Source organism: Aspergillus aculeatinus, assembly GCF_003184765.1.
Source record: "Aspergillus aculeatinus CBS 121060 unplaced genomic scaffold BO66scaffold_13, whole genome shotgun sequence".
In the NCBI taxonomy this organism is placed as follows: domain Eukaryota; kingdom Fungi; phylum Ascomycota; class Eurotiomycetes; order Eurotiales; family Aspergillaceae; genus Aspergillus; species Aspergillus aculeatinus.
The window spans coordinates 445,056-469,239 of NW_020291482.1; the positions used below are offsets into that span (position 1 = coordinate 445,056).

Below are 24,184 nucleotides of genomic sequence, written 5' to 3' on the forward strand. Positions count from 1 at the left end.
CGTCCCCGCCACAACCTCTGGGTCGAGGCTATAGTGGATAATTAGTCCAGTACCAGCATCACGACATCCTTGAAAGAAGGTGTGGATTTCAATCAGGGAAAAAGAAAAATAAAAAGAAAAAAAAGGAAAAATTTTTCTTTCTCTTTTTCTTCTTTGAATCATATACTTTAACCACAGTTCCTGCTGTGTGTCTTCTTTCACTTCATACTTCACTGTTCAGCCTCTGTGGGATATTTATCCTCACCTCACCCATTCACTCCTACTACCCCACACTCTCCTCGACTCGATACCAATTCGCATATAAGCCGAGTTCGAGTCCCAATTGCACGTCTTGTCTCTCATCGCATTGCATCATCGCTGCATTGAGTCATCGCCAATTAGCGCAATTGCATACATACCTCTTCATACCCGCACACCACCACTACCCACATACAACACCTCAACACAATCCACCATGCCGGGATCATATCGAGTCATTGAACCGCATCCATCGGTCCCTCACACCAGCCGTCCCGCTTTGCACACGGCTCGTGGAGGCGCCGGCAATGTCATCAACCTCAAGGGCACTAAGACCACTCCTTCGCAGACGGCCTCCGGACCGGCTTCCATGACGCGCCTCGACTCGCGTGTGCCCAGCACCTTCAAGTCTGGCCGGGGCGGCGCCGGGAACGTCCACAGTGGCAGCGAGCGCGCCATCTTCAGCTTCGACGAGGAGTTGGAGCGTGAGCTCCGCCGCGCCGCGCCCGTCTACCACGTCGGCCGCGGCGGTGCCGGCAACATGGTCTTCAGCGACGACTCGTCCAGCAGCCTGTCGCGAAAGTTCTCCGCCAGCAGCAATGGCACCAGCAGTAGCTCTGGCTCCGCGCGCGAGCGTGCTCTCCGAGGTCTGAATAAGGGCTGGGGCAAGCTCCGGGGCATGGCCTAAGCCAGCCAGCCCGGGACGACAACCAAACCAACCACCAGCAAAGCCGTCCTTTGCGACTTTCCACTTATTCATTCTCAGCCTTTGCTTGTTCACCAAAGCGCCTGCGAATTTGTCCTTCTGGATCATGACTCACGACTTTACGACTCCCACCACAAAAAAAGTTCTTGATTTTACCGCCTTACTTTCGGCCTGGGGGATTCGACCTCTACATGCATTTGTTCTCAACACAACTACGCATCTATCTAATTTCTTTTGAACCTTCAACCAACAAGGGGTGCTACTGTTTACACTCCACGAGCTTGTGGGAACTCTCACCTCAACATCTCAAACCTTCAACCTTCGAATCGCATTCACATCTCTTCAACATGATACCCCAATCGCTATGTTCGCAAGCTGATTCAGTACTGGATCAACATCGCATGGCATCTACTTTTTTTTTTCTATTTTTTTTTCTTTTGTCTTGTCTGCCATCCAAACTTCAACACAACAATCCTGGATCCTCATCCACCGCAGCGCAGCATAACCGAAGCTAAAGCTCATGTACCTGACCATGCAACCATTCATTCTTCACATATGAACGAACGAATGAAACGAAACTTATCTCCTGTACAACCCCTTAGATAGCTACTTTCTCGACAGCGTGTGGAATGAAAACAAGAACAGACAAGCAAAACCTTTTCCCCCTCTTCCATTGTAGAATCATTCCTTTCCCTTATTGTAAGCATAACCCCAGCCCCCTAGAGTAGTACAGACCCAGGAAAAACCGATGCCCACATACAAAACACAGAGTGCGGGGGAAAAAACGAAGAGATTCGTACTCGCAAACAAACCCAACTCTTACGCAGAAGTGGAGACCTCGCGAGTTGTTCACCAACTCGAGTACGAAGTACGTACGAAGGACGGGGAATCCGGGAGGCGGAGATGTCAGCACCTCGGGATGGCTCCAAACCTTACTTAACCTTTACCTACAGTAAGTTACTCATGAGGACATGAAAGAAAGCCTTTCTCTTTTCTTTCGCTCTGTCTTTTCTTTCGCCCTTCCAGGACCTACCCGAGGTTCGAGTGCGTTTTGGGGGGGGGGTGTGGTCGGGTCTAGATTCTATTCTAGAAGGTGGTCTAGAGTCTGTGCTGTGGTGTGCTGTGCTCATACTGTGACATATTGGATGGATTGGTGTCATAGCATACATACAATGTGGGCGTGGGTTTTTGGCGGGGCTGGGGACGTCGTAAAGGTGGGCATGATTTCCGCTCTTGATGAGCTGGGTGGTGGTGGTGGTCGTCGTCGTCGTCGTCTTTGTGGTATCGAGATCGTCTTCACGGGGGAGCGGATAAACGAACTTTGGAGTGGATTGGTGTTGGAGTTGAGGTGGAGAGTCTATACGTGGGTAAGAAGCACCGACTCGACGGAGGGTACTCTAATTACAAAGGTACTCGGGAAGGTAAGTTCACGAGGGAACGCTTCAAGGTTAAATCTATCTGGGTTTGCCTGATTGCCTGATTGCCTGAGGACACTGTATTGTACTTCTTGACTGGGCGATCACGGAGCTATAGTATACTGCATCTCTTCTCTTTCGATTTACACTGCAGTAGCAGTAGCAGTAGCAGTAGCAGCATACCCCGAGGTTTCGTCAGGACACGAAAACCAATCAATCCATTCAGGAAGGTTGTACTGCACACCTGGCACCTGATATCAGTATCTGGAGTTCATGCAAGACGAGATCCCACGCACGCAACTGGCCGGGAACATGTAGACCCAACAGCACGGCGACTTATTTCTAGACTAGACTGTTCGGCGATTGCCCTGCATCGAGGCGTCAAGATGGTGGAACAGTATAGAATAGTACAGTATAGTATTGGGTGGGTTTGAGGACCGAGGGGCTGGGGGCTTGGTGTCACCATGCGCACCCGATCTACTCCTTCAGATTGGTTGTTGGTAGATGTACAGTCCGGTGGATTCTCTTTGCGAGCTCAATCAATGCTCATTATTGGGCTTTGGGTCGCAGGTCGCAGACGAGGAAAGGGAAGAGGTGCCATGCAGCTGTCATTCAAGAAATTGTGTCAATCGCTCATTCATCTCATCTATGCCATTCAATATTTACACAAAAAGTACAGTCGAAGAGAACGGAGGTTGGAGTGACCACTTGACAAGGAGCAGAAGGAGAAGAATGTGGATTGTCATCGCTCAATTTACTCGTTCAAGTCACTCCTCAGCAGCAGTGAGGGATCATCCCGAAGACCCCGAATTGCGATTGGCTTGGCGAATGATCCGTCCCAGCAGAGCCAGGTGAGGATACTTGCCAAGCCGAGAGGTGTGACAGCTGGGTTCGAATGCAACACGTCTCGGTTACGTGTACGCGTGCGCGTGCGCGTGCGCGTGCATAGGGGACATACTTAGAAGTGATGGGTTGTATGGTTGTCGAGAAGAATATGCACGAAACGTATCATCTGGGGTGCTTTGGAAGTGGTGGATAGGTTGTTTAAAGTGTCGGAGACAGAAATTGGAAAAGGGGCAGGGGTATCTATGAAAAGACTGCTGTTGGTTATGGTTTGGCCCCGAACTTCTTCAGGGACCTGTCTAGACAACCATCCCCTTCGTGCATACTAGTCATTCGTGCCCTCGGAAGCATCCACTGACTTCTGCGCGATGGGATTGTTGTCCGTCGATCATGTCATGTTGTCCTCAGTCGGGACGTCGTCCTGCGATGCCTCACGATTAAGCGAATTTCCGGTGAATGATCTCAGGATCTTCGTGCCACTCGTCCGCGCTCACCCACATCTAGTGGTCCTCGTTAGCCACAGCTCCAATGAACTTCAAATGCGGGATGTAATTTACCTTGCGGAATGTGCTCAAACCAGCGAGGATACCTCCGCCAATCCAGGTCGTGTATTTCCGCTCAGCAGGAGCAGAGATCCGGATCTTCATGTCCTCCACAGCCAAGCGCTTGATCTCCCGCATCAACCGATCAGGGAAGTTCTTGCATAATGTCGAGCCTCCAGAGAGGACAATGTTGAGGTACAAGGACTTGCGCAGGTCGAGATCCGTCCGGGTGATCGCATCTTGGACAATCTGATGCACTCCCGGGTACTCCAAACCGATGAGTTCCGGGTCGAAGAGGATCTCCGGCGCGCGGTAGCGTTCTTGCCCGATCTATGCGTAGCTATTAGAGAAAAAAACATGCCCCGCCCACTCATCACAAACTCGTACCTTGATCTTGTGCCCGTCCGGCAAAGCATAGTCCACCGACTTGGTCTCCGACTTGTGATAGTTGTTCATCCAGTCCTTCTCCTCCCGCTTGGGGTCCAACGACACGTAGCACACCTTCTCCTTGATCATGCGCACCACCTCCTTCTCCGCGCTGGTATGCAGCACATGGCCGTTCTTGCGGAGCAGCAACTGCAGCTGCTCCGTCACATCCCGCCCGGCCACGTCGATCCGCCGGATGCTGTTGGGGATGGCGAAGCCCTCGAACACCGGCACCGCGTGGGACACTCCATCCCCTGAATCGAGGACCACGCCCGTCGTCCGGCCGGACGCGTATAGCGACAGGACAGCCTGGATGGAGGTATACAGCGCGGGGACGTTGAAGGTCTCGAACATGATCTGGGCGGCGGCATCGCGGTTCTTGCGCGGGTTGAGCGGCGGCTCCGTCAAGAGCACGGGGTGTTCCTCCGGCAGCGTCTTCAGTTCGTTCTCGTACACATAGTGCCAGATCTTCTCCATGTCATCCCAGTCCGTGACGATGCCGTGCTCCAGGGGGTACCGGATCTTGAGCAGGCCGCGCAGTTCCTGAGCGCGGGAGCCGATGAAGACGTCGCCCTCCAGGCCACCGGCCATCACCCGCGGGTGTTTGGGCCGACCGACGAACGAGGGGAAGAAGCACGAGGGGATCTCCTCCCCCGCGAAACCGGCGCGGATGGTTCCGCTGCCATTGTCGATGACTATCGGGGCGTTATGAAGGGTGGCTTCTGCCATTGTGGGGAGGAAGCTGGAAAGGGGAAACGGAGCGCTGGTTGAGGTTCGGAGCGGGTGTTTTGGGCCGTCGATTGTTTATATGCAGTGGAAGGCCCCCGCGGCCGATTTTAATGGCTAGTGAGATAAAAGAGTCGGTCGGAATACGTTTGATTTTATGAGATATAGTGTTCCAAGGACATAGATGGTAGAAGAACAATGCGTGGGAGGGAGAAAGAGCAAGGAGAAGAAAAGGACAAGAAAGTCGGTGGTAGTTCTTTTTGCGCGTTTCGGGGAAGGGAAAGAAAGTAAGTACTCAAAAGTCCAATCAGTCGGTTTAGTTGGATCTGCCCGCGCGGAGAAGCTTGGGCCACTCCACCACCAATCCTCGACTTCATCCTCCTACTAGGTATCCTTTTTCCATACTACGTACCTCGGGTTCAAATTTGAGAGGATGAATCAATGAGAAACGTGTTCATCATTAGCGGAGCGAAATGACAAGTCCTCAACTATGGATGCTAATGCGCCATTGGTGATTGCAACCGTCCAAAGCCATCTCATTCCTCTTCTATACTAAAGCACTCACGCCCCGTAACGCCATGGCAATCCGTTCCTCAACAACATTTCATTTGCGATGAGGAGTAAGAGATACTGGGCTGTGAAAAAAAACAAATCAATCCAAGAAACCCAATTCGTCAGACATGACTTGATCCAGGCTCGGCGGAGGGATTTCCTGGGCCTTGGAGACCGGCGGCCACTTGGCCATCTGAACTCGCAGGCGTTCAGCCCTATCGACTGCTGTCGCAACATCCCTAATTGGAGTTCAATTCGACGTCCACCACACAAGGAAGCAGAGACTGAAGAACTTACTGATAGTGACTCGCAATGAGATAACCCTGCTCCTGGAGGATATCGGCCAGCTCCTGCTGGTGGTTGTCTTTGAGGGTCGGATTCGGGACCACCGCAAGAGGCACGCCCAGTCTCAATGCATCCATAATGCTGCCAGAGCCTAGGATTCATGGTGGTCAGCTCGCGCATTGTGAAGTCCATCGGCAAGGTTGCAACCATACCGGCATGACTGATAATCAACCCACCAACTCGACCTTCCGAGGGCCGTGCCTTGGCAAGACGCATTTCATTGTCCAGTCCGTCGGGGTTGAAGTCGAATCCATCGATCAGCAGACCGTGCTGGCCCTCACTACCCGGGGGAAATTGGCGCAGGAATTCATCGAAGAGGGTGCTGCCGTCTTTGCCGTACTGGACCAGCAGGTTGGTGTAACCGTGTGCGCGCAGCTCACGTAGAAAGGTTTGCTCCAGAACCGACTGAATAAGGAGGTTGAAAGAAGCGGTAGCTCCCACAGTCACGAAGCAGAACTTCAGGGGCTGGTCTTGCATCATCGCCATGGTAGACGTACTTGGCATAATTTGTATATGGATAGGATAGGTGGATCGATGCAACGGAAGTGGGAACCAAGAAGTTGATGATCAGCGATTATCAGCACTGTGACTAGGCACCAGCCAGCTAGACAAAGTCATGCATGCCTGATTTAGGCTTGATGTGAATGGAATCGCCCAACAGTCATCAGTTAGTTAATAGTAGTGACTCATGACATATCTTTGCAAGTGTCAGTTAATTATGTTTGTTACGTGCTCATAGAAAATGATGAGATGCGAAGCGGACTTAACTAACTACTACTTACTCGCATAGAGTCAAGAATGTCCGGCAGTTTGGATGGCGGTGAAAGGACCGCCTTCCCCAAAGGGGATAGTGGACTGCGGGCCCGGGAAAGAAAGAAGTTCCCAATCCAATCCCATCCAATCCCATCTCCATCAAAAAAAACATCCAACCTTGAAACCCTCCATCCAATCCTCCGCCTACAACTCCCCCCTCCATTCCATTCCCCCTCCCCTCACAATGGCCTCAGTAGCCAGGTCTCTGGGCCGCTCGGCCTTCTCCCTGGCCCGAAGAGGTCCCATCGCCAATCCCTCCTACCGCTCCTTCTCCGCCACGCCGCTCTCTCGCATGCCCGAAGACCCGGTCATCCCTGAGGTTCGCCCACGGCGCCTGGAGGATTACCCCAACCTCCCGGAGTACTCGCCCGAGAACTTGACTCCGGAGCAGCGGTCCCTGTACGACATGATGTCCCCGGAAGACCGCGCGGCCTTCGACAAGGCGAACACGAGCATGATCGCCGAATTCAACGACCCGGAAAAACGCAAGGCCCGGATGGCCCAGATCGACCAGAGAATCGCCGCGATGGACAAGCACGTACAGCCCTGGCGCTTTACGGAAGCAGCATACACGCACGGATTCTGGTCGGAGGAGGAGCCCGACGAGTTCGGTCTGGTGCAGGATATGGACGACGAATTCAACGACGACGACATGACGACCATGGCCTATGCCGAGCTGGAAGAGCACCGTGAGATCAGAGAATACGCGCGGATCGCCGCCTGGGATATGCCGTCATTGAGCAGTATGACTTAACTCTTCATCCCTTTTGTCTTTCGTTGACTCCTGGGAGGAGGCGGGGGGCCATCCTTCTACTTCAACTTTGATCCCCCACCTCCCAGCTTGAGAAACGAAGCACCCCCCACCACAAGAAAAAGCGCTAACCCCAAGTCCCCCTCCGCAGAACTCGCCAAACCCTTCACCCTGCCCCCCGAAACCCACATCCTCCGCTTCCGGTACACGACCTACATGGGCGAAGAGCACCCGGCCCAGCACAAGGTCGTGGTCGAGCTGGCCTCCAAGGATCTGACCCCCAAGCACCTGACCGAGGCCCAGCGCCAGACCTTCCTCAAGCTGGTCGGCGTGCGCTACAACCCGGACACCGACATCGTGCGCATGTCGTGCGAGAAGTTCCAGCACCGCGCCCAGAACAAGCGCTACCTGGGCGACCTGATCCAGTCCCTGCTCAAGGAGGCCAAGGAAGGCGACAGCTTCGCCGACGTCCCGCTCGACCTCCGCCACCACAAGCCCAAGACCCGTCTCCGCTTCCCCGACGAGTGGGCCATCACCCCCGAGCGCCGCCGCGAGCTCGACGCCAGGCGCGCCGCCCAGAAGGCCCGCAAGCAGCTGGAGCAACTCCCCGACACCGTCGTCGACGGGAACCAGATTATCTCCGAGGCCATCAAGTCCCTCCCCGCGCTGACCTCCGCCATGCCCAGGCTCTCGGGCAAGGAGGACCAGAAGGGCGCGAAGGTCGGTGTGAGGGTCGGTGCTAGACCTCCGCAGCGTAGAATGCGCTGAGGAGGAGGCCGTGGTAGTGGTGGTGGTGGACGTGCTCCGGGAATCAATCCCCCCGGCGTACACATAAGATTCTGATGATTAATGCGCGCACGCGCGCCTGCGGGTGTGAGGATCAGGAATCATTTGCGGGGTGTATATGTGTGTATGATGTGTCTTGTCATGGAGCTCTTTTCTTCTGGTTTCCTTTCTTTCTTCCGGTCCTGTCTTCTTGTCTTAATTTCCCGGAACTTCTCTGTAAGCTCAGATCAAAACAGGGTGGCGCAATTTGCTCTTTTCTGCACGGGTTGTACTAGATTCATCATATCAATGTATTATACTTCATTCTATCTTCACAGACATGGCACAGGAAGGTTCATTCCAACTTCACGGCTATGGCACAGGAGGGCGGGGGCTTGGTTGTGTTTCCGTCGAGCGATAAGGAAGAGAGGTCCCTCGCGGGTTACAAGAGTACAAAGGTGTGTGTGTGCTTACGGCATCTCCAAAGAGTTATTATGTTCGAGATCTTCCATGAGTGATGTGCATCTGCAAAGCTCAAGGGCTGTTTCATTGCATCAGGGCATGATTGTGCTCCCTATTTCACATGTTCGAAATCCATCGCCTCCGCCCAACTCCCATCCAAATATAGACATGACCTCTGCTATATTACATTTCGCACACGAGACCGTGTCTTCTCCGAACAAGAGAGGGGGGTAGGGGCAACGAAAATGGAAACTGGAAAAGAGGAAACTTGGAAAGCAGAAAATGAGAAAAACAAAGCCAACATAGTATTGACAGCATACATATGATGTGCGAACGGCGCCGAGAAAGAAGCACTGTGTGTGTTCAGATACAAGTTTCGCCTTCAAGGCTAGATTAGTAGTAGTAGTAGGCGAACAGAACCTCCATTTTCTTTCATTCCAACTTCAACGTCAAGTCAAGTGGGGGAGTCCTCCGTTCCTTTTGAGACAGAAAAGGTATATTTATTTCGCAAAGGAGATCCCGTGTAGCATATCATAGTAATTCGCATCGTAGCACCTGGAAAAGCCGCAAAGTCGCATATTTATGTGTGATGGGGGAAGAACAAACAGCTGGTTTCCGATCAAGTAGAAGAAAGCCTCAGACCATAGACGTGTGGGCACATTCCGGTCTCACCTAGTAGAGTCTCTATTTACTTCTCCTCTTCCATGGACAAGCCGCCGAAAAATTCATCTTCGGAAGATCCGACAGAGCGTTGACGATAAATCTTCTGACCAATGGTCCCGGAATTGGGCTTGTGGCTCTTGCCTTTGACGCGATTGCGACGCTTTCCAGGGCTGGACTCCGACGATGCAGTACTGGAGTGTGTAGAAGGGGAGGCATCTCGAGTAGGCGGCTCGGATGCGGCACATCCATGCATGAGACTCGGGTTAGCATGCGTCTGGAGAGATCCGAAAGTCCCAAATGTGACCTTCGAGGCAGGCGATGCACAATTTGACGGAAGAGTGGCCTGGCTAGAATAGCTCGCCCCAGCGACTCGCTCCTCCATTTCAGAGTTTGGATCTTCCGATGGGAATTGTGATCGAGGCTGATACAAACGACGGGACCTATGGGTCTTCTTGGAACGTCCCTGAGGTGCAGCATCCCGTAAGATACTTGAACCCTGGCACGGATTCATACCAAGAGAGGCAGGTAGGAAAGGTGGGATACGGCCAAAACTTCCACGCGAATCTCTGCAAGTGCCTTCAAAAGGATCGGTAACAACGTTCTTGTAAGCAGTACTCTCATGCGGGCGTGGATAGTCACAAGCAGGCGAGTTGTTTCCGTTGGCAGGCCTCAAGGATGAATATTCCTGGAATTCCGGGAGCGGATCAAAAGACAGAAGATCGAGCTTCCTTAGAGCCACACTCTTGGAACTGGTAGTGTGCTTTTGCTCGACCCTCTGAGTCTTAGAAGCTTTCGCTGCGTCCGTAGCCGGCAAAGCGAGTCTCGAGGCACCAGGAAATCCCAATGAAGATTGCTGGATGGAGAGCTGGTTTGCAGCAAATTCCTGTTCAGGCTCCTTTTTTATCTCAGGCGCGTCAAGCACTTCATTCATACCCATGCGCGGGTGATAGGGAAGCGATCTGCTGTAGGAACCAGCATCGGGTGCAGGGAGTGTATGGTTTAGGGGGGTACGAGGATGTCCATGCCCATTGGGAAGTAGGCTGGGAATATTGAACTTATCGCGGTACCAGCGAGGGATGTCGCGCAGACCAAGCTTCTCTAGCATGGACAAATCGTGAGGCATTTCATGCTTATAGAGGCATCCTATGGCGAGTGTTAGATTTATGCTGACCAAATGTAACATGAGCCCCTCACCTTGTTGCTGATAGTCGCATTCGCCATGACGGATCCAATAAGAGCAGTACTCTTTCTTCGAGTTGTAGTGGGGGCTCTGCAAGAGGGTTAATCAAACTCGTTACCCTGGATTCGGCTTCTTTCTAGTGCATCGTATGTAGAGTAACACGTACCTGTCTAGCAGTACCGTTTCCTTGAGGATTCACATTGCTGCTTGGGACCAGCCAGCCGCTGGATGAGGAAGGTGTCGCAAACCAGTTTTGAGATACACCATGTTGCAAAAGCGTACTGATAGCAACTCTCTGGCTAACAGGTATATTTTCATCGGAAGCAAGATTCATAAGCGTCGCCTGCACGTCATTGTCGCGGGAGCGATGTCCAGGTGCGGTACCGGGCGACGCGCGAGTTGTGTGTGGGAGAGCGCCCTCGAGGACATAGAATTGTAATCTAGAGCTCACAGTACCCAGACTAGTCATGCCTTGAGTTTCGCTTGGCGAGAGGGTACGGGGAGCACCGCGGATTGAGATATGTGAGGGCAGCTCGTCGACAGCAACCAGGGGAGTGAGGGTGCCATTTGGGCGAGTACAGAAAAACTGAGGGCGAATCGGCGAAGACATGGCTGCTTGGCAGCGCCAACTTGCAACTCAGTCTTCGGCAGGGATAGACGGATGAGAAGCTGAGTGTCAGGAAGCGATATAACCTATGCTAGAAGATGAAGTATATCGCCATGAGAGATGGGAAAGGAAAGAGTGTAAGGATGAATGGTGGAGAGATAGAAGTAGAGGGATGGAAGTAAAGAGAACACAACCACAGCGAAGAGATTAAGAAAGAAAAGCAGAGAGCAGAGGATCCAAAGAAATAAACAGAAAGGAAGACCGTGTTAAAGATCGGTGAATCACTGGCCCGCAAAAAATCAGTTAACATTCACTGAGACAGGCGTTGGCAACAGGGGTTGATTTAACCACACAGAGAACGATACACCATTCACTCCAGGAACAAGAGCAACCTAGGCGTGTGAGCTTGCAGAGATTGGTGTTATATCACTAACAGCCCTGCAGAAACAGTCACGCAAAAAAGAAGCGACAGGAAGAGGAGTATAGAAAGCCAGTCTGAGAACACATCTAATGTTCGCCGCCCAGAGAATCCAATGCAAATCAAAAGATTCTCAACCGGCCGAATATTGGCAACAGACCAGAAAAAAAGAAAAAGAAATACCAGCGCGAAGATTCCGCAGAGGATAAGAGCAGTCGCAGGGTCCAGATCCAGCCATGACTAAATGCCGTCAGTGTTTGTCCGATGATGCTCGCCAGTACAACCGTCCCGGATGGCTGCAGCCTCCTCGCTGGTCGCATGTTATGGGGGGGGTTTGGTCCGCTCTTGTGGAAAAGGTGCAATTGCTGTCTCTCCGATAAATTCAGCCTCTGGGTGATATCTCGTACCGGACTGATTCCCTCCATCCTCATACCTCTTGACTTGAACCATGCTTTCTCTCTGCATCAATTGAATCCGGGACGAATTCAATGGCCAATGGTCAATGATCAATGTCGATACACAGGCATTCTTTGCTTGCCCGTGCTGTCCCTGACAGAGTGTCACCTAATAGGAACGACCCAAACTTCGTTTCCAGTCCTGAGATTGACACAATGTGTCTGATAAGCCTCGATGCGGTCTGCTGGCAACGTGGAGGGAGTAAGTAACGATTATATCGGCGGGTGACGTTGGTGACACGAACGATCCAACGAATGAGCAAATCAGCATTATCCACAAACGGTATTGCGAAAAATCTCTGCAAATGCGCAGTACGCGATGCGCGGAAAAAGGAGGATGATGGCAACAAACGAAATGAAGTCTACTTCGAGTTCCGTCCTGAATTTGATATCCACAAACGAGATGCAGTCGGCGGGATGTTCTGGTTTGAACCAACCGGAGCCAAACAGGAAGGAACATGTGACCCGATTTGTCTGCCTCAGGTCCATTGCTTTATCTAAACAAAATGTAATTACATAGCTTTTTCATGCAACTCCTGCCAATGCTATGATATCACGAACTCCGAGACCCTGGAGGCAACTAACGCTGAATCAACCCCTATGGAAAGAGAACAAAATCACAAAACCACCACCGCCACGTGCTGCTTCCTGCAGCTTCCCGACCCTCTCGATGAACTATTCCATTTACACCCCGTTGGTAGGATGGTGTTGAGATGCATGAGTAGATGAAGGGAAAGAATGTCCGGGATTCATCAATGCTTGACCAGCTGGCTCCATGCGATGTTCAGTAGTGAGATCGACGACGGGGGAGCTGGTTGCAACAGGGGTGGAGGCAGGAAGAGTCGCACCGCCTGCTGCAGCCTTACTGGCCTCTTTTCTCTTGCGCAGTGCAAGGTTGCCACGAATACCAGTCAGATACTTTTTCGCTAGGAGAACGAGCTCCCTGTCCTCAGTACTATGCTTTATAGCATCCAGCATCCTGGCGACTTGTGCGTCAGACTTCAGATGAGGACATGTGCGCGAATAACCATAGTGGGCAAGACCACAGAGGGGACAATGCTCAACACCAGCCAACCTCAAGCGACAGGAACCAACTGGGTGAGCCTGCTTGCATGCAATACAAGTGGGTTGCTGAGTTTGGTTAGGTTCCGCACTGCCATCCATGGCCAGCGGCAAGTTGATGGGAGCAATTCTTTCGAATTCTCGAGCTGTGGCTTGCATTAGCGAAATGCGAATGACCTCAATTGAAGGAGAATCGAGCACTTACTTTTAGTCTTTTTGGGGATGATGGCCAGTTCATCACGGTCTAGCTCAGGGGGCAAGTCAGACTCGGAGTCAACGGCGTCTTCGACCTGGTACTCTCCGTCGCTGTCCGCTAGTCGCATTATATGATCATCGACGGGGGACGATTCCCTGGCAGTTTTGCCGTAATCAACATTGGTACGCTTCCTCTTTCCACGACCAAATGTCTCCGCTTTTCGCCTGGCTTCCTCGGCTGCAGCTTGTTCTCGCTCGCGCAGAATGTTGTCCCAGATGTCAGCATTGGGTACAGTCTGCTCAGTCTGCTCAGTCATCTCCTGGAGGCGATCCTCCAGATTCTGGTTATCGTTTGCCCACACCCGAGCAAAGCTGAATTGGGACTCCGGGTCACCTTCAACGGGCGCCTTAGCTTGTTCGGCTTGACTGCGATCAAGGAGCTTATCGACAGACTCAGAGTCATATCGTACATCGCCAGAGTCATCGTCATCAAACAAGGCTTGAGCTCCATGACGGAGCACAGACTCAAGATCTTGCCCGTCATCTTCTTCCGCCACCATGCGGTCAATAAGAACGTGGTCTAGGACCATCTTCTTCTTGCCTATTTGCATGATCTTCTCTTCGGCACTGCTCCGGGTCATAAGCTGGAAGACAAGAACCTTGTTCGTTTGCCCTATCCGATGAGCACGCGACAACGCCTGCATGTCTTGATGGGGGTTGAAATCCGGGTCCATAATGATCACAGTATCTGCAGTAGCCAGGTTGATCCCCACTCCACCAGACCGAGTCGAGAGAAGAAAGGCGAAGTAGGGCGAATCTTGTGCGTTGTAATCGTCGATCGTCTTCTGCTTCTCGAGCGAAGTCATTCTACCATCGAGGCGAAGATGTGGTAAACCCATTCCGTCGAGGAAATCCTCGATTATGTCGAGGTTTTCGAGGAACTGACTAAAAATGAGGACCCTATGGCCACGATCCTTGAGTTTCGGGAGCATCAATTCCAACAATTGAAGTTTACCAGCTGCATCCACCAAGTGCCGATGAGATTTCATCCTATCAGCAGTTCTCTCCTCGATGGCTCTGCTATAGACGAATGGATGACACAGACATTTGCGCAATTGCATGAGAATATTGTTCAGGTTATGTCTTTCGGCCTGCTTCAAAGCCTTGGCCCCATTGCGCTGAAAGATAGCCTTGATCAATTGAGGGTTTTTGGCAAGGATAGATTTGTATAGTTTCTTCTGTACCACAGACATCGAGACCGGAACAATAATCTGGGCAACTGGGGGAAGAAACGTGAGCACTTGCGCTTTTGTCCGTCGCAGGAAAAAAGGCCGTAGCATTTCATGCAGCTTTGTAATATTCTCCTGTGAAAGCGTGCCGTACTCTTGTTCGAGGTCAAAGGCCTTCTTTGACGGGTCGCAAAACTGAAGCAAGTTGAATAGTTCTCGGATGTTATTCTGGAGCGGAGTGCCGGTCAAAAGCAACTTGAACGGAAATCTGATCCGCGACAGTGCTTCATAAAGCTGGCTCTTGTCGTTCTTGAGCCGTTGGCCTTCGTCAACAATCAAGCCGGCCCAGGGAATCTTTGCCAGGAATCTGCGGGATGCATCATCAACCATCGTCTCATACGAAGTCACGACGACGTGGCATCGGAGAGTAGGATCGTCATCAGCATACATCTCATACTCTTTGGCAAGATTGCGAGAAAATGCAGACCCGTAGTATGTCACCACCCGCATTGAAGGAACCCATGACTTGATTTCCTTGCGCCAGTTGGGACAGGTGGAATTAGGCACCACCACTAGGAAAGGCCAGCATCTATGGTACTGAATCAGGGTAGCCATGAAGCCAATGACTTGTATTGTCTTTCCAAGACCCATCTCGTCGGCAAGAATAGCGTTTTGCTGTTTGAACCACATGTAGTAGAGCCAATTGACACCATCATGTTGGTAGTCCATCATCTCACCACCCGTCATAATGGTAGGCTGATGATCTTTGACTAGATCAGTTTGGAAGTTCTTCTTTCTCTTCTTGGCCAGATGTCTCCTCAAAGTTTCTTGGTTCGGCTGACGGACATACTCCCGTTTGACCCAGTCCGCAAAAGCAGCTTTGAAGTCCTCCCATCTCTCTGCATCACTCCGATCAGGAGGCGTATCCCAGACTACATCCTCATACGGAAGGCCTTTAAATTTGACATATACCTGAGACACATTGTCAATTCGCTCCAGGTCTGTTTCATAGGACCGCTGCTTGCTTTCTCCAGGCGGCGATGAGCTAGAATAACGGACGTCGAAGATGATATCGATGCGCAAGTAGTCCTCCGGGACAGCTTCTTCAATAGTCCTTTGCGGTGCGAGGTTCTTCTTAAGAAAGGCTCGACGCATGATATGGTTAACAAAGCCCCAGACCCAACTTCCAGGCATCCAGGTCGCGTTGCCGTAGGACTGATTCTTCCATTTGATAAGATACTCCCGCTCCGCTTCTTTCGCGGTTTTCGCCTCTGGATCGACTGGTCGCCAGGCAACTATAGCACCGACTTCTCCCGGTACTGAAGCACAGTCCTGGCAATGCCACGTAAGGTGAGCGACGTCAGATAGATGCTCGAAGTGGAAGGCTCGATGACAAGTAGTGCAACGGAATAGTAGATTAGCCACATTATTGACCCGCGACATATCGATGAAAGTTATAGGATCCTTCCCACCGTTCTGCTGCCGAGACTGTTGCTCCTGCTTCGGCGTTAGACGATCCCGCAGTGGCCTTGACATGTTCCCTTCGCGATTGCAGATAGCACAATGGCCCTGATGAGGAACAATTGGGTCTTTCGAATGAGCAACTCCCAGGCAATTGCGGCATTGAAGGACAAACAAGTCTTCGGTGACTTTAGTAACAAGATGGTCTCGGGCAGCCCGAGGACCCAAGCATGAATGGTGGAAACTGCTGGTACATCCCTGGCAGAATACGAGAGGCCCTTTCGCATAATCGTCTCCAATGACATGGCAACTCTTGCAAGCGCCGCGATGTCTTTCTCGAAAAGGATCATTTTCCGGCATCTTCTGAAACTTTTCTTTGGCACCGAAGTACTTTTCATGATGTTTCAGTGTGCCCTCATTCTCGGAAATTTCGTCCTCATTCCGTTCGCGCAGATTCCTCCGTAAAACCTTTCGAGTCCTTGTCGACTGACGTGTGCCTACTGGAGTACTACGGCGGCTGTCTTCTTCGTCCGATAGCAGGATCTCCGAGCGCGACTTACTCTTTCGAGCTCGTAACATGCGACGCCCCCTTGTTCTTGTACCAGATGATGCGATAATATCTTCACTGGAAGAATAACCTCCTCGTCGTGGGTGACCTATCTCGTCATCGCTACTCAAATCTCCGAAAAATGCTGTGAACCCAGTATTTATAGCCCGGGTAGATCGCTGAGTACTTCTCCTGGTCCGCTTTCTTGCGTCGGACAAGTCCGAATCTTCTTCCGATGTTTCGTGGGATTGAGATGAGGCTGATTCATTGGGACCGTATTGGAAGAAATTCGATAGAGCTTGCCGTCCATTTTTGAGAGTTTCAAGCTGCTCGGATGAGGCCTGAGAGATCGGACGGTTAGTTACACGATACGCGGGCAAAAAAGTTGCAAGCGCAACATACCTTTTGAATCTCGCCACTTTTCAACCTAACACGATACAGAAGCCCGCCCTCTGTCTCAGAAACCTCCTCACTGATGATGTAGAGAGCTTCAAAGTGTCCAGGTAGGAAGTCGCAGTCCTCAATAACACTGCTGGGGGCAAGTGGAACCTCAACGACAGGCCGCGGTAGCTGAAGCTCTGAAGGACTTTCTTGGATCAAATCGCGTTCTGGTGAATCTTGCTGAGGTGGGAAATCATCTTCAGATGCCTCAATCTCTGGCATTTCAGACTCTTTCAAGGCTCTTCCATCTTGAGGCGCTTCCGAAGTGCGAGCAGCAGGGCCGCTCTTGAACTTGGCAAGAAGCTCTCCAACAAGGCCGCCTTCGCTATCAGAGTTGTCCGACATGTGCTGGTTTGGTCTTTGGTTCTGAATTCCTGTTCCGTCAAGGATATGATATTTCAGGATTGAAGCATGAGCTGACAATGGCAATGGAAGTCCTATGTGGGCCTGTATAATCGGAAGAAGAGAGGTAGGTTGTGGTATTCGTTGAAATCAAATATTGAAGATGAGTTGACACCGGGGTAAGGTGACGCTGAGGCTGAAGGCTCTAGAAAGCGAGTCGAGACGGTTGACTTTTGTGCACAAAGAAAGCAAGAGAAATGTGCCGCTTCATCGTCGAGAAACTGTATAGCAGCTGCGTCTCTTCCTGAGACGGTGATATTAATTAATTCATGCGGACGCGTTCTATCGACGCGATTTGGAAAGGAATAAAGATGATGCGCCTATCTTATCAGGGACTTGGTTTTGGTTACGGTAAGTGGCGGGCGGTGAGTTTGATTGCTTTCTGCGGTACGGAGTAAACGGCTGGGACTCTCTCCTGTGGGGCTCTATCTACAGCTGCTCGTCTTGGATGATGATCAGTTTTAAGTGAATGATAAATAAGGGAAGAAGACTGCAGGGGATTGAAGATTCCACACTGACCCCCGCCTTGATCTACATGCCACAGACTCGAGGTGGGAAGTATGGAAAAGTAACATTATAGACTACAGTGGCATCTATTTGCCAACGCCCAAACCAGCATATATGAAACATGATGAACCAACGAATCCCATTCCCATCCACCGTCGAGACTTCCCAAACAGTCTACAGAAAAGTCATAAAAATCTTAGTCATTTGAGACCGAGACCGCGCACAAGCTAAGAGACATCACTTCTTTCGGCTCTTCGATTTCGAGGCGGCGTTGGACGAAACACTAGCAGCTCGCGACGTGGAGGCTGAGTTTGCTTTGCTGCCACCCTTGACAGCCTTCACCTGCTTGTTCTGCGAGGGGCGTCAGTAAGAACTATGCAGAAGCTATCAATAAGAGGTTATGACTTACAACTGCACCACCCTTGGTTTTCTTCTTTGCAGGGGCCTCTTCTTCATTCTCAACCTCCTCTTCGTCCCGATCACGGCCGCGACCTTTGCCACCTTCACCATTCGCCTTTCCATCTTCAGTAGTCTCGAACTCCTTAGCGACAGTATTCAATAGTGTGGTGCACCGACGCCCGATTTCAACAGGTGTCCGGCTGAGAAAGAACCAGTCGAAGCGGAAGAGGGGAGACTCGCGAATCTCGTCGCGGATTTTCTCATAAAGACCTTCGCCATCAACCCCATACTTGTCCAGCATGACCAGCAAGAATCGATCTTCTTCTTCCGTATAGACCTTCTTATTAGTAGTCGACACCGTGTAGTTGATTTTGAGCTGCTGAAGGGGCACGCGGTACATCTCCATCTTCTTGCGCAACATCTTACGCTGATGGTTCATCTTGCGAAGCTTTTCCTCCCCTTGATCGATGACGCGAAGATACTTAGGATAGTCTTGGATTTCGGTGTATCGTTCCCAGAATACTTGAGCGTACTCCTCGATTTCGTCCGGCTCCTTGCTATCCACCTCGGTAGCAATGCCGGCATAATCAGTGCGACCGAATTTAGCTGAGCCATTGACAAACTGCTGGAAATCACGGCGGTTCCAGGTAGAGAAGCCCTCTTCAGACATCTTTGCCTTTTGTGCCTGCTCCTCTTCCGTCAACGGCACGGCGTTGTCTATCTCTTGTTGCTCCAGATCACGCTCGGCTTCACGCTCACTGAGCTCTTCATCAGGACCGTCCGATAGAGGAACCTTATAGCCAATCTCTTTGTGGAAGTACGCCGTTTCCTTCTCCTGAAGCTCTTGAAGCCCCGGGGGGAAGAATTGCCAATCATGGACGGCGATTTGCTTGGGTGCGCGCGGAACCTTCGGTTTTGGATCAGCTGTTCTGCCACCGGTGGCCAAAGCCTGACGATAGTACTTGTCGATAGAGTAGAACTGCTCCTTTCGCTCGCGCTTGGCTGGGTTGATCCAGTTAATTCCAATGTCTTTCTTGCGATCGGCGAAATCTTGACCATTCCACTCGTATGCACTTTCCGAACTAAACTTCTGAAGGTCATCGATTCCAAGCTTTTCGTACTTCTTGTTGAGCTCCGCGGTTCTCTCTTCACCCTTGCGCAGGATAGCATCGATGTCATCTTCCGACAATTTGTTCTCCGTAGACAAAGACCCCGTTGCGCCTTTCTGGGTGAAAACGTTGGCAGCTCCATGCTGAATCATGCCAAGGAGCTCGTCTTTCGATGCAGCATTCTTGGTTTGCTGCTGGGCACGCCCTTGTTGAATAACGAGTTGATCCAACCGCAATTTCTGCGCAGCACGCTCTAGAACCTTTTCCTCAATGGCATTTTCTGTAATGAATCGGAATACAACAACCTGCTTGGTCTGACCGATACGATGAGCACGATCCATGGCCTGCAGATCCGCCTGGGGATTCCAATCACTGTCGTACAGAACCACAATGTCGGCGGTCGTCAGGTTGATTCCCAATCCACCTGCTCTGGTTGTAAGAAGGAAGATGAACTTGTCAGAGTCAGGCTTGTTGTACTCATCGATGGCGGCAATTCGATCCTCATGAGCGGTCGTACCGTCAATGCGGCAATACTTGTACTCTCGGAACACGCAGTAATCTTCCAGAATGTCGAGAACACGACTCATCTGGGAGAAAATGAGCACGCGACTGCCCTGCTTCTTCATGCGCGCCAGAACCTTATCAAGGATTACCATCTTTCCCGCATTGTCCACAAGATGCTCATCAGTTGTGTATGGAGGACCTGGCTCGGCGCCTTCGAAAAGGTATGGATGATTGCAACACTTGCGCAATTGCATGACAATATTTAGCAAACGGGTCTTCGATTCGCGCTTGCCGGCAGCACCATTGACCGCGTCGATGTCCTTCTCTAAGATTTTCTGGTACCATTTGACTTGCATCTCTGACATGGGTACGTATAGGTTAATTTCCTTCTTAGGAAGCAGGCTCTTCTCCACGTCGTTCTTGACACGGCGCAGCAGGAAAGGCCGCAAAACGCGGTGAAGTTGTTGCACCACAGTGTCCTGGTCAGCATCCTGACTGGAGAACCATTGATCAAAAGCCTCCGAATCACCAAAGACATCCGGTAGCAAGAAGTTCAAGAGAGCCCAGAGTTCGTGCAGGTTGTTCTGCAGAGGAGTACCAGTGATCAACAGACGATTCCTTGAATGGAAGACACGAATGATCTGTGCCAGTGAAGACTCTTCGTTCTTGATACGATGAGCCTCATCGATGATGATGTACTCCCAAGCAAACTTCTTCAAGTGACTCTTCTCGCGCAGAACCATTTCATAACTGGTGATACAAACGTCGAAATTCTCATCCAGAAGGCGCTCGTTGATCAAGCGATGCCGCTCTTCCTTGTCACCCTGCAATACCAGGACATTCACCTCAGGAGTCCACTTTCCAAACTCTCGCCTCCAATTGTCAAGTGTTGATTTCGGGACTGCGACAAGGTGTGGTCCAGTGATTCCGCAAACGTGTCGGAGGTAGCCAAGGAAAGAAATGGTCTGCAACGTTTTGCCCAAACCCATCTCATCCGCCAGAATACCAGAGATACCGTTTTCATGGAGGGAAACAAGCCAGTTCAGGCCGGCAATCTGATAGTCGCGCATCTCTCCCTTGATGAAGGGCGGGGATTCCCGGAAAACGGTGCCCGTTTCGCCGCCACTCCTTTCGTCTTTGAGAAGCTCGGCATCTTCTTCTTGTTCTGTTCTGCGACGTCTGTCGGCACTCGCACCACCAGAGCGAGCCGATCCCTTTTTCTTAGCTTTTGCTTCCTCCTCTTCATTTTGCCGGTCGATCTCCGCCATGATCTCTTTAATTCGTGGGTTGGGATTCGTTTCGATGAAATGACGGAATAGATCGGTGAGGCCGAGGAGGTAGCGAAAACGACGGATGGAATCATCTTCCTACAGTAACATACAATGAGTGGCCGCTAGCGCATGGATATGTAGCATATCCACCTACCATTGACTCGTCCAAGCGACCGTGCTTTTTACCCAGGATACTTTTTCTCATGTGAAAAGCTTCGGATCGTCGTCTGCGCCCATCCAGAGGCGGTGCGTCGCCTGCAACACTGCTCGCCGTGGTGTTGGGGTTCGTATCAGTATCCTATTGCGCGCCCGTTAGCCCATCTATGCGTGATAGCAGTGATCAACATCGGAGCTTTAGTACCGTGTAGTCGGGAGTGTCCTAAAAGTTCGAAAACGCCCTGATGGTTAGCGAAAGCATCCTTAGAGGATAAATGACATGATTTAACATGTATTGTTCATGGCATGAATGCGCGCGCTTACCGTCATTTGCGCGTCTGGTCTATCAACTGGCACCGACGTGATGGGCTCTGCAGTTGCATCTGTCATTGGGGTGTCTGCCTGTGACGGCGGGTCGGAAGTCGGAATGTGTGAAGGAGCCATGACTTTCCAAAGCGCACCTTGCGCAGGCAAGTTCAACTATATCGGGAGAAACGCGATCTGATAGTATACAATCGGACCAGTATGGAGCGAGAGAGAAAGACTGATGAGAGAAGATTGGCACTCCTCTGAGTGTGATATGATTGAGGACAAGCCTGGTCACACGATTTGTCTTTGAGATGGAGGACAAAGGTAGGGTGAAAAACAATTGTAGTGACGGAGGATGATGAAAGGACGAAAGAAGTACCGCCTCGCAGTCGCGCCGGGATGGCGAATGGAAATTCGCCGGCGAAGCGCGGCCCCTTGACGCGCTGATTGGCCGGGGAGACGCGCAAGCTCAAGGTGAGTAAGAAGTGAGTCAGCAGGGGAGGAAAAGAGGGGAAAACTCGGGACTCGGGAGGAGGAGGAGGAGGATGTACACTCAGGATAAGGCGCTTGCCCAGAAGAGCAGAGCGGAAAACAAGTTTCCCCGCTGTGGGTCACGTTACCCGGTCAGAAGCAAAGAAGGATCAGCTGCGCCAACATTCTCCCGATCGAATCATCCTTGAGTCAACATCGTGTGTCTACTTCACTCTCCCACTCCCTTTCTTTCCCCCTTATCTACATCGTCCTTACTTGTACTGTCACCCTTTGTGAACCACATCTCTGGAATATCTTGATATTGCCCGCGCCTCCTGACCCTTTCGAGTAATTGTCCGCTCCCCTGTTGGCAGCCAACGCACGGTTCAAGTCACCCCTCCTAGTGGCGGTTGTGACGACGTCGCCGTCTCTAAGACTTTGTCTCAAGTTTCCTGCAACGCTACTTCTTCTGCTGCAGTCCACTTCATTATGGACTCGATGAGATCTTTGAACACTTCGTTGCCGAAATCGACACCCCGCCCGCAGCCCCCTGAGCAGCTTCTTCAATCGTTCAAGGCGGCTGCCCTCTCAGTCACCAACCTCTACAAGAATGCCGTTTACGAACAAGCCCAGGCCAAGCAAGCAGGCTATCAAGAAGCAATTGAGGACCTATTGCACTTTTTAGATCGGGAAAACCTCGGGTTGGGTGATGGAGAGGGTTGGAAGGTTCGACAGTGGGCCACGGAACGGAGCGACGGCATCGGTGCCCATAGCGACGACGACGAGGTTGAGAAACAAACCAGAGGCACAACTTCTGCTGCAACTCGCAAGGCACAGCCCGAATCCGAATCGACACGACAAGCATCGAAGTCAGCATCTCCAGCGGTCGACGAGCCGAGCGCCCCGCCACCCCAGGCTTCATCACCCCCGTCCTCCCCACCGTCGTCCGAACCTAGTACCTTCGACAGACCTACGATCTTTACTTTCACTGCCGGACCAGCCTTCCCACCAGAGCAAGATATGGATATGCAAGCCTCGGATAGTTCAACACCCTTGTCTCAAGACGGCGCGCCCGTCAGCGTCTCAGTACTGCCTCGAAATGCCCGGCAGCAAACCCGTCATAACAACTTCTCACGACCTAACCCTCGATCATCCACTCGCGAGTCCTCCGTCGGACTTGGCTCGAAACGCAAGCTCGCAGTACCGGATTTTTTCGACTTGTCCGGCCTCGGGAATCGAGACCTGTTTGGCGGCGGCAAGCGAGGCCGCTTCACCTGAAAGAATATTGTATCGACGATTAGACGAAGTTCATATTCCTATGGTTACGCAGCGGTTATTAGTACATTGATCCATTTTTTTTTTGTTTATCCTGGTGCATTTGTGGGAGTATTGCATGCGGTCTTCAGGCCACGGTCATTTATCTTTCTTTCCGTTTTCACGCTCATCCTATCCTCCACTGTGTTTCCTTTCTTCACATCCACTTTTATCCACCTTTCATTTCTCTTCCTTTTTGATTCATAATCATCCAATCTATAGAGGTTAACAGGCTTTGGCGATACCCGGCGAGGCAGCTCGTGTCAATGCTAATCGTATAAACATTTCATGCACTCATTCCCAAGTGACCCTTCTCAATCATGGAGTAGTTTCGATCGTTCGAGCTAATATACACAACGCCCTGAGTGGAATATAAATCACAAACAAACTTCAAATTTGAGTATTAGTTGAAGGCCCTCCAGATGCCCATGCCGACCAGGGTTGCGGAAATAGTCGCAATGCCGAGACGTCGAGATCCCATCTTGTACTTGGTGGCGCTTTGCATAATTGTCTTCTCTTGCTTCCTCAGGTTGCTCATGCCCGTCCAGTAGCTGTAGACACCGAGGCCGATAAATGCGGCAGATCCTGTGTTCCTTGAGGCTTAACCACCGGGGCTTTCAAGCGAGTTGGGGCAGACGGAGAGAAAACTAAAACCAACCTGTAATGCGGCAGGATAGACAGTCATCGTAGGATTCTTCGGCGAGCATGCGCTTTGCATCCTTGGGCTGAACATCCCAGCGCTCAGTCTCATTCGAGGAGGAAGACATGTTGAGCGAGGGCGGGGAGGGGAAGTATGAAGTCCGAAAGAAAGATAACTTGGAACTGCTGTATACAAGCTCAATCCATCGAGCATGGAAATCCCCGAGACCGAGACGGGTAACTTATCAATCGGATTCATCCG

At 51.4% G+C, this 24,184-nt stretch overlaps 9 protein-coding genes across 9 annotated transcripts; 3 read left to right on the plus strand and 6 right to left on the minus strand.

Moving 5' to 3' along the window:
* Positions 1–454: 454 nt before the first annotated feature.
* Positions 455–925, plus strand: BO66DRAFT_409905 (DUF3602 domain-containing protein; the record flags this gene model as incomplete). The annotated part of the gene is made up of 1 exon (XM_025649207.1): positions 455–925. The coding sequence occupies one exon, from the start codon at positions 455–457 to the stop codon at positions 923–925; it is 471 nt and encodes a 156-aa protein (XP_025506015.1).
* A 2,500-nt stretch (positions 926–3,425) lies between these two features.
* BO66DRAFT_39619 (actin-related protein ArpA) lies at positions 3,426–4,988 on the minus strand. Its single transcript, XM_025648412.1, has 3 exons — positions 4,131–4,988; positions 3,759–4,073; positions 3,426–3,701 (listed from the first exon to the last, which is right to left on the minus strand). The coding sequence occupies exons 1-3, from the start codon at positions 4,896–4,898 to the stop codon at positions 3,639–3,641; spliced, it is 1,146 nt and encodes a 381-aa protein (XP_025506016.1). The 5' UTR covers positions 4,899–4,988; the 3' UTR covers positions 3,426–3,638.
* A 391-nt stretch (positions 4,989–5,379) lies between these two features.
* On the minus strand, positions 5,380–6,515 carry alg13 (N-acetylglucosaminyldiphosphodolichol N-acetylglucosaminyltransferase catalytic subunit ALG13). Its single transcript, XM_025646971.1, has 3 exons — positions 5,945–6,515; positions 5,745–5,883; positions 5,380–5,686 (listed from the first exon to the last, which is right to left on the minus strand). The coding sequence occupies exons 1-3, from the start codon at positions 6,276–6,278 to the stop codon at positions 5,548–5,550; spliced, it is 612 nt and encodes a 203-aa protein (XP_025506017.1). The 5' UTR covers positions 6,279–6,515; the 3' UTR covers positions 5,380–5,547.
* Positions 6,516–6,711: 196 nt separating this feature from the next.
* On the plus strand, positions 6,712–8,570 carry BO66DRAFT_390313 (mitochondrial 37S ribosomal protein mS35). Its single transcript, XM_025646972.1, has 2 exons — positions 6,712–7,348; positions 7,508–8,570. The coding sequence occupies exons 1-2, from the start codon at positions 6,790–6,792 to the stop codon at positions 8,122–8,124; spliced, it is 1,176 nt and encodes a 391-aa protein (XP_025506018.1). The 5' UTR covers positions 6,712–6,789; the 3' UTR covers positions 8,125–8,570.
* Positions 8,571–9,044: 474 nt separating this feature from the next.
* Positions 9,045–11,464, minus strand: BO66DRAFT_39663 (uncharacterized protein). The gene is made up of 3 exons (XM_025648521.1): positions 10,593–11,464; positions 10,441–10,516; positions 9,045–10,389 (listed from the first exon to the last, which is right to left on the minus strand). The coding sequence occupies exons 1-3, from the start codon at positions 11,034–11,036 to the stop codon at positions 9,272–9,274; spliced, it is 1,638 nt and encodes a 545-aa protein (XP_025506019.1). The 5' UTR covers positions 11,037–11,464; the 3' UTR covers positions 9,045–9,271.
* A 908-nt stretch (positions 11,465–12,372) lies between these two features.
* BO66DRAFT_390315 (putative chromatin remodeling complex subunit (Chd3)) lies at positions 12,373–17,526 on the minus strand. The gene is made up of 3 exons (XM_025646973.1): positions 16,803–17,526; positions 13,174–16,741; positions 12,373–13,114 (listed from the first exon to the last, which is right to left on the minus strand). The coding sequence occupies exons 1-3, from the start codon at positions 17,184–17,186 to the stop codon at positions 12,591–12,593; spliced, it is 4,476 nt and encodes a 1,491-aa protein (XP_025506020.1). The 5' UTR covers positions 17,187–17,526; the 3' UTR covers positions 12,373–12,590.
* A 245-nt stretch (positions 17,527–17,771) lies between these two features.
* BO66DRAFT_345735 (putative SNF2 family helicase/ATPase) lies at positions 17,772–21,994 on the minus strand. Its single transcript, XM_025644560.1, has 5 exons — positions 21,514–21,994; positions 21,395–21,412; positions 21,188–21,331; positions 18,160–21,129; positions 17,772–18,101 (listed from the first exon to the last, which is right to left on the minus strand). The coding sequence occupies exons 1-5, from the start codon at positions 21,631–21,633 to the stop codon at positions 17,988–17,990; spliced, it is 3,366 nt and encodes a 1,121-aa protein (XP_025506021.1). The 5' UTR covers positions 21,634–21,994; the 3' UTR covers positions 17,772–17,987.
* A 184-nt stretch (positions 21,995–22,178) lies between these two features.
* Positions 22,179–23,335, plus strand: BO66DRAFT_390317 (uncharacterized protein). Its single transcript, XM_025646974.1, has one exon. It carries the CDS (start codon positions 22,459–22,461, stop codon positions 23,245–23,247), a length of 789 nt encoding a protein of 262 aa, XP_025506022.1. The 5' UTR covers positions 22,179–22,458; the 3' UTR covers positions 23,248–23,335.
* Positions 23,336–23,532: 197 nt separating this feature from the next.
* BO66DRAFT_390318 (uncharacterized protein) lies at positions 23,533–24,184 on the minus strand. The gene is made up of 2 exons (XM_025646975.1): positions 23,942–24,184; positions 23,533–23,868 (listed from the first exon to the last, which is right to left on the minus strand). Exons 1-2 carry the CDS (start codon positions 24,048–24,050, stop codon positions 23,687–23,689), a joined length of 291 nt encoding a protein of 96 aa, XP_025506023.1. The 5' UTR covers positions 24,051–24,184; the 3' UTR covers positions 23,533–23,686.

Coding starts and splice junctions, on each gene's coding strand:
- BO66DRAFT_39619 (XM_025648412.1), bottom strand. CDS start 4,898: ATGGCAGAAGCCACCCTTCATAACGCCCCGATAGTCATCGACAATGGC. Junction 4,074..4,130: donor CGGACGGGCACAAGATCAAG/GTACGAGTTTGT, acceptor AGCTACGCATAG/ATCGGGCAAGAACGCTACCG. Junction 3,702..3,758: donor GTTTGAGCACATTCCGCAAG/GTAAATTACATC, acceptor GAGGACCACTAG/ATGTGGGTGAGCGCGGACGA.
- alg13 (XM_025646971.1), bottom strand. CDS start 6,278: ATGGCGATGATGCAAGACCAGCCCCTGAAGTTCTGCTTCGTGACTGTG. Junction 5,884..5,944: donor GTTGATTATCAGTCATGCCG/GTATGGTTGCAA, acceptor CATGAATCCTAG/GCTCTGGCAGCATTATGGAT. Junction 5,687..5,744: donor CTCATTGCGAGTCACTATCA/GTAAGTTCTTCA, acceptor AACTCCAATTAG/GGATGTTGCGACAGCAGTCG.
- BO66DRAFT_390313 (XM_025646972.1), top strand. CDS start 6,790: ATGGCCTCAGTAGCCAGGTCTCTGGGCCGCTCGGCCTTCTCCCTGGCC. Junction 7,349..7,507: donor GGATATGCCGTCATTGAGCA/GTATGACTTAAC, acceptor CCCCCTCCGCAG/AACTCGCCAAACCCTTCACC.
- BO66DRAFT_39663 (XM_025648521.1), bottom strand. CDS start 11,036: ATGTCTTCGCCGATTCGCCCTCAGTTTTTCTGTACTCGCCCAAATGGC. Junction 10,517..10,592: donor GAAACGGTACTGCTAGACAG/GTACGTGTTACT, acceptor ACCCTCTTGCAG/AGCCCCCACTACAACTCGAA. Junction 10,390..10,440: donor ATGCGACTATCAGCAACAAG/GTGAGGGGCTCA, acceptor CACTCGCCATAG/GATGCCTCTATAAGCATGAA.
- BO66DRAFT_390315 (XM_025646973.1), bottom strand. CDS start 17,186: ATGTCGGACAACTCTGATAGCGAAGGCGGCCTTGTTGGAGAGCTTCTT. Junction 16,742..16,802: donor AAAGTGGCGAGATTCAAAAG/GTATGTTGCGCT, acceptor CCGATCTCTCAG/GCCTCATCCGAGCAGCTTGA. Junction 13,115..13,173: donor CATCCCCAAAAAGACTAAAA/GTAAGTGCTCGA, acceptor TGCAAGCCACAG/CTCGAGAATTCGAAAGAATT.
- BO66DRAFT_345735 (XM_025644560.1), bottom strand. CDS start 21,633: ATGGCTCCTTCACACATTCCGACTTCCGACCCGCCGTCACAGGCAGAC. Junction 21,130..21,187: donor GTCGCTTGGACGAGTCAATG/GTAGGTGGATAT, acceptor ATGTTACTGTAG/GAAGATGATTCCATCCGTCG. Junction 18,102..18,159: donor AAACCAAGGGTGGTGCAGTT/GTAAGTCATAAC, acceptor CGCCCCTCGCAG/AACAAGCAGGTGAAGGCTGT.
- BO66DRAFT_390317 (XM_025646974.1), top strand. CDS start 22,459: ATGGACTCGATGAGATCTTTGAACACTTCGTTGCCGAAATCGACACCC.
- BO66DRAFT_390318 (XM_025646975.1), bottom strand. CDS start 24,050: ATGTCTTCCTCCTCGAATGAGACTGAGCGCTGGGATGTTCAGCCCAAG. Junction 23,869..23,941: donor TCTATCCTGCCGCATTACAG/GTTGGTTTTAGT, acceptor CAAGGAACACAG/GATCTGCCGCATTTATCGGC.